General features: G+C 46.3%; 1 protein-coding gene across 1 annotated transcript in view; it reads right to left on the minus strand.

The window, feature by feature from the left end:
- Positions 1–9,868, minus strand: part of FLNB (filamin B, beta) — an 86,483-nt gene that overhangs the window by 47,184 nt on the left and 29,431 nt on the right. The window contains exons 3-4 of the mRNA XM_009322298.1: positions 1,163–1,411; positions 80–177 (exon numbers count right to left, since the gene is read on the minus strand). Coding sequence (XP_009320573.1) covers positions 80–177; positions 1,163–1,411 — 347 coding nt within the window. The remainder of the gene's footprint in view (positions 1–79; positions 178–1,162; positions 1,412–9,868) is intronic.

Here is a 9,868-nt window from a genome sequence, read left to right on the forward strand (position 1 = left end):
TTCCTCAATCTAAATTCAAGCTAGTTGCAAGTACAAAGCTAACTGCTGTGCTTCCCACAGGCAGCCTGCACAGCCTTACCTGCGGCACACCCAGCCAGTCATCCGCCTGCTGCATGGCTTCCCGAGCATTGTCAACTGGTTTCTTTGGGTCCCAGGTCTCCCAGTCAGGGCACAGGCCTGCAAGTACGTTTCAATTGTTAGGTATTATCTGCAAAGGAGCTTCCCTAGCTGAAGAAACCAAGCACAAACTCCACAGCCACTTGTATTATGCTGCTATACAGAAAGACATTCAGAGCTTTGCAGAAGTAACCAAAACAAGATGAGGACGTTCTGCTCACTGAAACACTTCTGAGACATCAACCATCATCTCCAGGGGCCCTTTATGGCACAGACATTAAAGTCAGTTCAGAGAGACTCCCACCCACCTAACCTGTCAACAAAAAACATGTGGCTGACTGAAAAGCTATACGACTGCACTGCTTTACATTTAAGCTGTGCAAGAGTCAACTAAATTAATCACGAATACATCTAGCAATCCTTTATGTTCCGCTGGCTTTCCTGCAGCAAATTTGGAAAAGAAAGTTTTAATTGCTTGCCATAGCACCCCAGATTGCATTAGATGAACACCAGCAATCGCACTAGCAAGGCTGTTTTACAAGAAGGTGAGGAAACAGTGCCTTTTTCACACTTCATCACATTACTTGCCTTAAGTAGCACAGCCTTAGCTTGCTAAACACTGAAATTTCAGGTAGTGTGCAGCTTCTGGCTGCTCTGTGCTCCCTCTGCAATCCTATTTCAGGAGAACACATGAAGCCTCCTGCTGCGCCCTGAAGTTGAAAGGTTGTTGGCACTTGCTGTGGGAACAAGTCTTTCTTGCATTTAGGAGCCAGCATTTGCGCCTTTGTCCCTTGCACCCAATACAAAGCTTAGACACGGCGCCTCCAATAATGCAATCACATGTTCTGCTTTAGGCCAGTATTTCTCTTGGCCAAGTCGTTTACAACTTGCTGCTTCCCACAGCTGGCCTCTTTGGACTTGGGTTTTCTTGAAAGCCTCATTCCCGTCTCCAGCTCAGCAGTGAAAACCTCCTCCCATAGGAACAGCACAGCAGCCACCAGGAAAGCGAGCAAGGAAACACTGACCATCAGAGCAAAGGACTTACCTGGAGCACAGCTGTCAACAAGAGCCCCCAGCGCTTTGCCATCCTGCCAGTTTTGATTGAAGTTCGTGATTGGCAAGTAAGGAATTTTGTTCTGGATCCAGCCCAGCAGCCTCTGCTTAGGGGTCTGCTTCTTTGCATCATCATCACCTTCATCCTCCCACACTGGCATGGAAATGGAATAGTGGAGGATAAGGGTCCATATCAGGCCAAGGATCAACTTCAAGTTTCCATCAACTATGGCTTTACTATCTGGAAGACAAGAGACATACATCTGATTATTTCCCACCCTGAAAGAAAGAGGCATGTTTTTAAAATACTGTGCCTGCACTCATGCCCAGGTAATTAAGGACAAGAGAAGTAACCCAGGTCACTGCAGGCACTTGCTCAGGCAGAGACATCATTCTTCACGCCCTGTATTAGACAGGACAAAAGAGAAGAGCCCATGGACTCAGTGCTCTCTAGCTGTCTTGAAAGCTCAGTGCTCTCCAAGGGTGGTGTGACTCGCCCTTGAAGCTTTACAACATTAAGCTTAGGAGAACGGGCAGTTTAAGATCCCTGGTATTTTGCATTTGGATAACTGCCACCTGGTATTTTTAATGGCATTTGTATCTTATGAAAGAGGCCAAACAGCATGCAATGGAGTTCACAAGAACAGCATCCCAACAGGGGCAAAATACCCCAGAGCATACCTAAAGCACCATTAAGGAAACTGCATTTATATACACAAACATGCCTCCACACACATATCAATAGTTTGCATTAAAAATGGTAGCAAGAAAAGTGCTATATGATGAAGTCCAGCAAAGCCAGAGTTTGGAATTAGAACAAAGTCCAGGTATATCACAACCTGGGTACAAATGGCAAAGCGGGGAGCGGAGGTCCATTGGGAATCCTTTGCACCATCACGCTCCTGCCTGCACAAAAAGTCATCACTTCACACTACAAATAGAGAGTTAGAAGAAAAGGAAAAGCCAGCTCTGGCAAAACCACGTCACATTCTAGCCTAGGAAAAGTTTATCATCACAGCAGCCATGCCACAGCTCTACTTTAAGACACACCATGCAGCTGAGTTTAAGGCTTCTGGGCATCAAGATCAGATTGTCGTAAGAAGCTGTCTAAGGGGTAGGATATTTTTCTGCATCGGTTTGGCCTTATGAAGTGACCTCTACAGTTTTGTGAATACTCTTGCAATTTACTTTGGTTTTAGTGAGTCACAGGTCAGATGTACTGCCTGTGAGCTTGTAGTTGCTACTCAGGTTTCACTATACTTTTAACAGCTCCAGTTTGTCCAAGCTCAACAAAACCAGGGTTGTTCTGCAACATTATGGGATGCCCTCAACCTCACTGATCCTTTCATTCACAGCAACATGTTACAGCAGAGTATTTTTCTGTTGTTTTCCTCCATTACAATGAAAACTACTAAAGAAACCCCTTTTTAGTCAACAGAAGTTACAAGTGACTTGGCATCAGCTCCCAGAGCAGATGCTGGGGTAAAGACAACTACAGTGGTATAAACTCACTTTCATGTCACCAAAACAACTGTATAGGGATTTTAATGAGTCCTAGCTAGCAAAGAAACAGTGCTCAGTATTCGATGGCTTTCTCCAGATCAAATTCAGAGTGTTTACAGGTAGAGTCCTCCAAGCCAAGCCTCACCATGCCCAATATCCACTGGGCATGCCTTACTTGCTCCTCTTCAGCTAGAGACCGCAGCAGCAACCCAATACCATCTTATCAATACAAAAAGATCTCCTGACTTTCAAAACAAGTGATTATACAGAATAGTGACCAAGAACAGTAAGCACCAGGGTGTTCCCTTTAACCCAATGCTCAGGCAAAGTGGTTAATATTTACATGGTTTCACAATAGGGCGGTATGTCCTGAACAGATAATACTGTAACTTCAGACCTTGAATGGCGTTTGGCCTTTCTGGATAGTTAATGTCTAGTTTCTACTCAGATTTTATTTTGATTGGATTTTTTTTTTTTAACATCAGTTTTGACTAATCTTACAGGATTATGGTGTCTGCCACTTGACTGCTCATTGCTGACTTAACATCCAGTCTGAGATATACAATAGATAGCTATGAGGTGATTAAGCCCCACTGGGTTTTAATTACAGGTTCCAAGGTGAAAGTCTGCATCACATAAGTAGCATGTCTCCTAGCGACAACTAAACAGTCCCTGCTGTTACCCATTTCCCTCCTCTTTCCAGCTGAGCTGCAAACTGGTCAGTGGAGGGAAGATGCTCCCTTACAACCTATTAGGGAAAGCTTTCTTGAAAGAAACTATCAGAGCAGAAGGAAGAGCTGCATTTTACATAAGAGACACCCAAAGCCCTGCTGGCAGGCTCACCACAGTGCCTGCAAGCTGGAATTAAGGGCTGCAGTGTGCAAAAACCAGACTGCTGGTATGAGCCCCCACTCCCCATGCTTGCAGCACCTCTGACCCGTGCCCCCATGGCAGGACCACCTGCTCACACCGCGCCGCTGGAGCGTACCGCCGGCCATCGCACCCCTGCACCAGAAATGCCTCCAAGCTTCGGTTTCAGATTTATACTGACATCGGCATTTTTACTAGAGTGCACGCAGCGATGATTTAGTATGCTACAAGTAAACTTGTTTCAGAAAGCCATCTAGCATCCCCAGGGAGGAAAGCCAGCAGGACAGAGTCACCTCGAGCACACTGCTACGCACATGTTACTCGAGATAAAGAATGGCCCATTTCATGTTTACAGCACATAAATAATGTCTATATGTGGATGCACTGCGGTTACTGCAGCAACTGGCCACATGCTCAGAGCTTCCTCCAGCACCCCATCGCCATCTCTGAGGGCACGGCTGGGCAGTGGTCCTTGACCTGGGGAAAAAGAGTCTGTGCACAAAGCAGCTTCACATCGAGAGCAAGAATATCCCATCTCATCAGCCTCGTCCAGAGAGGCCGGGCACAGGGCTGCTGCCCCGACGACAGGAAAAGGCCACCGCAGGAATGGGACGGCTCTTCTTCCCCGGGGCTGGTGCCATCCCTGCGATTGCACTTTGTTAGCTAAGTTAGCAAGCTCTTACAGCCTCCCAGCTTCCTGACAGGCATTGGGATCTCATGATGTAATTTTTTCCAAGCCTACTTGTAGGAGGGCTTGTCTGCTTTCATTTGGGGTAGGGAGGAGGGAGGGAGAAGAACGCCTGGGCAGGACAGGAGACCTTATCAGCACTCAGCAGAGCCGCCTGCACACCCTTCCCACAGGCACCCTGCTCCCAGCTACAGGAGATCCCACCAGCAGCTCAGCCCCTGGCCAGCCTGGGCTCACAATCTCTATCATGATATAAAAGGACCTTCCAGGTTCAAGAAGAGACCACAGTCCGGCCCAAAGCAGGCTTGGCTTCCAAGCACTGGTGTAACGCTCGACTCCGCCCGAGTATTCAGACTCTCCAGAAAAGCCTACGCTTTAGTGCTGCCTTTTTAATTAACTGACTAAAAGCATTCAGTGCATTCTCCTCGAGGTCTCTCAGGCATTAAGATGCAAGCAGCACCCCGGAAGACAAGCATCCGTTAACAGGTCCTGCACAAGGAGCACAGAGCTGGCCCAGAGAACCCTGAAACCCTCTTAGTACAACCAAATTTGCAGGCACCCCCCACCAGCTCCGCGTGCACACTGCCAGTGTAATACTGCCAAGGTTTTGGAACAGTAGAAAAAAAAAAAAGTGTTTCCAATGACACTCAAACACCAACAATCGTTACCGCAGGTGCTGCCATGTACCCCAGCTCAGCTGGCTTTCCATGGAATTCTCCCCATTCCCTGGTCTGCTTCAAGACACTTTTTCTGGCCATCCCAGGCTGGAAAACAGATTACATGAACGGATTACATGCAGATCTTGCAACACTGCTTTCCTACTACAAAGATTACTTTTAGGCATACTTGTTACTCACATGATCTATACTTTGCAGCTTTACAGAGCCTTTCAAGCCATGTTTCTCAATTGCTCCTCTAGAGCTCATCGTAAATTTACAACTTAGAGATGCGCGCTTGTTGTGGTCAGTGCTTCAGAACCACAGTGCAACAGCCCAACCCCTCAAGGATGCACCTCCACCATCAGCAGCGTTTGGCTTTCAGCTTCAATGAGTTAGGTAGACGGGAACAAATTGTCTACTTTCAGCTGAAATGCAGAGTGTTTGTTTACTCCATGGCACCAGGCAAGTTTCCGCAGATTAAAGGAGCCCTCTCCACACAGGCGACAGCCACCGATCCCCGCCCTCCCATGGCTTGGAAGAAGCGAGCTGTCACATCTCATCCACCAAGATAATTTAGCAGGGCTGAACAAACTCTTTACAGCACCATTATAGACAGCTTTAACGTAACTTTTTTTGAGAAAGCATGGTCATCTGCATAATTTGCTTTATTCACATTACAATGCCTATGTTAACATCTGCAAGATGCACTTACACACGTACCAGAGCACACTCACTCACTGGTTCACTGTTTCACTGTACCTGGTAGGAGATGCGTGCTTTGGAGATCAAAGCTCCTGCACAGCTGAGTCATGCCACTGCACCAGCAGCGGAGCAGGATACCTGCTGACAGCCATTTGACTTGCACTTTCAAAGAACACATTTCTATGGGGAGTCCAGGCATGAAGCAGGAATCTATGCCACAGGACCTCTTGCCTGCCTCTGATGAGTACCTGGGAGGACTTCAGCTCAACAGAAACACAGACAACCAACTTCAGAGGTGCTATCTAGAACAGCCAAAGGGTGAGGGTTTTGGAGGGTTTTTTTTGTTGGTTTGGGCGTTTTTTGTGGTTTGGTTTTTTTGGTGGTTTTGGAGTTGGTTTTTTTCCATTAGAACTAAGACTTTTCGGGCTGTTACATGCAAGTCCTCCTGACACTCTGCTGTGAACTCAGAATTTTTGAGTGCCGTTAAGTGGACCACTTCAGACAGTCTGCAAGTTATCATGGCTAAACACACAGTCCTGAACCAGCAAGGAGCAGAAAAAGCAGAAACACTCAAGTCTGGAATTAACACAAACCTTCATTCCCACCTACACTGTTCAATGTGCATTTTAACTTCAGTTACTCCAACTTTAACTTGCTTTCCTCCTCCAAAAATACCCGATGACAATCCAACGTCAACAAAACAGCAACAGCCGTCAAGCAAGATGCAGCCCTAGCTCAGCTACACGCAGGCAGAAGTCGTCTGCAGGGACAGGCTGCAGTCAGCCTGCTGCCGAGAGGTCCTGGCGTGGGGATGCAACTCGACATGACCTACACGCTGACTGCTGGGGAAAACCTGCCAACGAGACTTAAGCCGTTCTGCAGAATCAACACCAGCATTGAACAAGCGAGCACTCACTCTTCTGTAAAAAAAAGAAAAGCCTATATATAGCCTACAACATTAAGTTTTATGTAGGAGTATCCTGCTTCTTAGTCAGCTATTAGGATTTAAGTGGCTGCCTGGTAGGGTGAAGAGGAAAACAGACTGAACCAGAGCTCGTTTGCTTCCCCCATCACACCTCCGAGTCTAGATTGTAATTCTTACCCTTTTATTATCCTATTAACTGAGTGGCAACTGGCCCAAAAAATGGATTATGGCAATTCCATAGGCCGGCAGTACACACTACCAGTCTCAGTCTTGAAAAGGAACCAAGTTTTAACGGCTCAAGCTGATTTATAATTGTTGATCTATACTAAATATTAATACAATATGTTACACTTGGACTGTTACTATCACACTCCTTAAAGCACAAAGACAGACTTTAAAGTGCCTAGCCTTCAGCCAGCAGCGTGACTAGCCTGAGCCAGCAATGTGACCATCTCAAGACAAATGTATGTCATTTTTATGGCTTGGGCCACAAAAAGCTTCCCAACCCAACCTACCAAGTGGAAAACCGCCAACACTGCAGAGCTTGGTCCTCTACATTTGTGCCTGCAGCTGCCCCAGGAACAAGCGCCAGAACTGAAACCTGGTATTGATTTGAAGCTTGCGAATTCATCTACTCCAGTAGAGATCCCTAAACTCTACCTGCAGTAACTGGCTTGAACTATATGACCTTCATTAGGTCTCTTCAAAACTAAATTATTCTACAATTCAAAAAAACCCCAGCGTTACAAACAAGTTTGTGACTACTATCTTTTGCTCATGTGCAAGTCTGCTTTGCGTTCACATTAAGCACAAGTACTGCCCAAACTGTGGCAACACTCCTTGAACTCTGCCCTACAGCAGAGCTGCAAGTAATTTTCTGTTGGACAATTAGTGGAAACAAGATAAGCTACCGCAGCAGACAGCTTCCTTACTAAATCGAGCCAGTAATACAGACTGTGCGAAGTCTTGTGAAACAAATGAAAGACTGAAAAAGCAACTTTGAGTGGTGAATCTTTTTTTGAAGCAGTTTCTTGACTGAGGCTGCAGTCAACACAGCTTGTTCACAGTCTGAGCAAAGTTACCTCAGAAGTTTTGCTGTTGATCTTCACATGTGGAAGTTCTACCACAACCAGCGCTGATCTTTGCATCCAGCTTCTCTAAAAGGTGGTCTCCCTGTCCAATCTTGATGTCTTCCCCCATTTACAATTTTGTTTTATGCGTTATATGGAGGAAGAACCCAAAATGCATGGTCCTTAATATAAAACAAAGGAGAGGTCTCAACAACAGCCCTTAGTCCCTGTTTCCAGATACAGAAGGAACTTTGTATAGCACACAAAGTTCATCTCAGTTATGGACCATAGAGACTGTAGGAATTTTAAATCCTGGTGTCTTGAAGTTTCTAAGCATTTCCCCACCTCTAATTATTCTCACCTATTGTTAAAAAGCTATAGCAATTGGGGGACAGAAACTCATTAGGGCTTAATCTTCTGCAACAGTGAAAACTCCACACTGAACTGAGCTTTTCCAAAGCCCTGCTCTGCACTGTGTGCGTGCCAAACAGAAGTATGCAGATGAGACAGAGCTGAACAAGCTGCCTAAGGAAATTCTTTGCTGAAGCATACAGTATGTGTTCACAGGCTTACCACGCCTGCTAAAGACATCAGTGACATCCTTCGTAGGGATAATATGTCTTTAAATCAACTACATGGGTTTCTCGGTTGCAGTATGTTCTCAAAGCACAATTTCCTCCGATGACCCTTAAGCCCAGGTCCACCTCGCAGCTTCTCAAGGCTCAGCGCGTTGTCCAGCCACGTGCAGCCGGCTTACCCCACGAAAGCACAGGCTGTGCACAGGGTTGGCTCCAGGGCAGTTGAACTCCAGCCAGTTTTGTAGATTCCTAGCTGTGACCGGCTAGCCTCTAACAGCACTGCGCTCCAGCCCCACTGCATCTCCGCTTCTCAGCAGTGTTTGCAGTCGGTGCTGTGACCCATAGGAGAGCTGCTCCTCACCATCCAGATTACCTGAACACCAGCGGGTTTTCAGCTCATCCGCTCCCAGCTTAGCTCCTGCACTGTGCCAAGACACAGACAGTGGTCAGCTTCACTAACGAGCCTCAGGGTGTTCATTACCTGCGGAAGTGTATCTTCAGGAAGTCTAAGTGATACACCATGTACACAGCAGATCCACCAAGCTTTTTACAAGGTGAGTTTTTCAGAGGAGGAATGCCATTTCTCCAGAGGGTTGTACGAACAGAATGCTGATCTGGGCACAGACAGAAGGACAGAAAAAAAAATGCTCTTTTTTTTTTTTTAAGGGGACAGAACCATTTTCCTTTATGCTTACCAGGGTGTCTGGTTGTTAAAAAAAAAAGTAAGATTCCTTTGTGAGAGTCAACTTAGGATTTGAGATATTAAACACTACAATTCAGAGATTTTCAATAGTTTTTGCTTTAACTGGATTTGAAACCATCTAGATCAGTCACAGAACTTCAGGCCACTATTGCACCCATCGCCTTGTACAGTCCACTAGTGCATACTGGGCCTCTGGAAAGGATGTCTCATGAGGTGGAACAGGCAACTGTAAAAATAAGGTCAAATCCAGCCCTTTCAGTGCAGGCTTGGCAAGAAAAAGAAAGTCATACAGACTTTTAATACAGAAAATAATAAAAAGAATCAAACTAGTGGAGCTCACAGGAGTGAAATACAGATTAAAATAGCTCTGCCCAACTTCTTAATGGGCACCTGGAGTCTACTTAAGTCTCACATCCAGAAAAGAAAGCCATAACATGAAGCAAGTTTAAGCCAGCAGTATAACAACAACAGCAACTAACCCAGCTTGTCCAAGAGAAAGTGGAAACCCAAGGGGGTTGGAAGAAGTCAAGAATTTCAAAATTAGGAACTGTTCGGGTGGGTGAGGAAAAAAGTCAAACTGCGGGTGGCTTAGGATCAAATTCCTTAATACTTTCAGTCTGAATACACCTACGGTTTCTGTTGCCTTAAGAGCCATATACCAAGTTATGGATATGAGAAGGTAAATGTGTGGATCTTATGTTCAAGAAAAGCCGCAGGCAGGAGGTGTTAGAGCACATCCGACTTGCAGCCAGTGCTCCTGGGGAGCATCTCCACCACGAGCGCAAGGAGGGCTCCACACGGCCTGCACGCTGCTGGGATGGGACTAGCAGCGAGCGAAGATGCAATACAGAAGAGTAAGAGCTGCCATTCACACCGGCTATTTCAGACTCGGTTGCTCACGGCCAAGCAGGTCCCCGCTCGCAGCTGCAGGGCCGCGGTGCAGATACCCAGCCGAGCTGCACACAGGAATGCTGCGCTAATTATTCGAGATTTTTTTTTT

Source organism: Pygoscelis adeliae, unplaced genomic scaffold, assembly GCF_000699105.1.
Source record: "Pygoscelis adeliae isolate BGI_AS28 unplaced genomic scaffold, ASM69910v1 Scaffold404, whole genome shotgun sequence".
NCBI lineage: Eukaryota > Metazoa > Chordata > Aves > Sphenisciformes > Spheniscidae > Pygoscelis > Pygoscelis adeliae.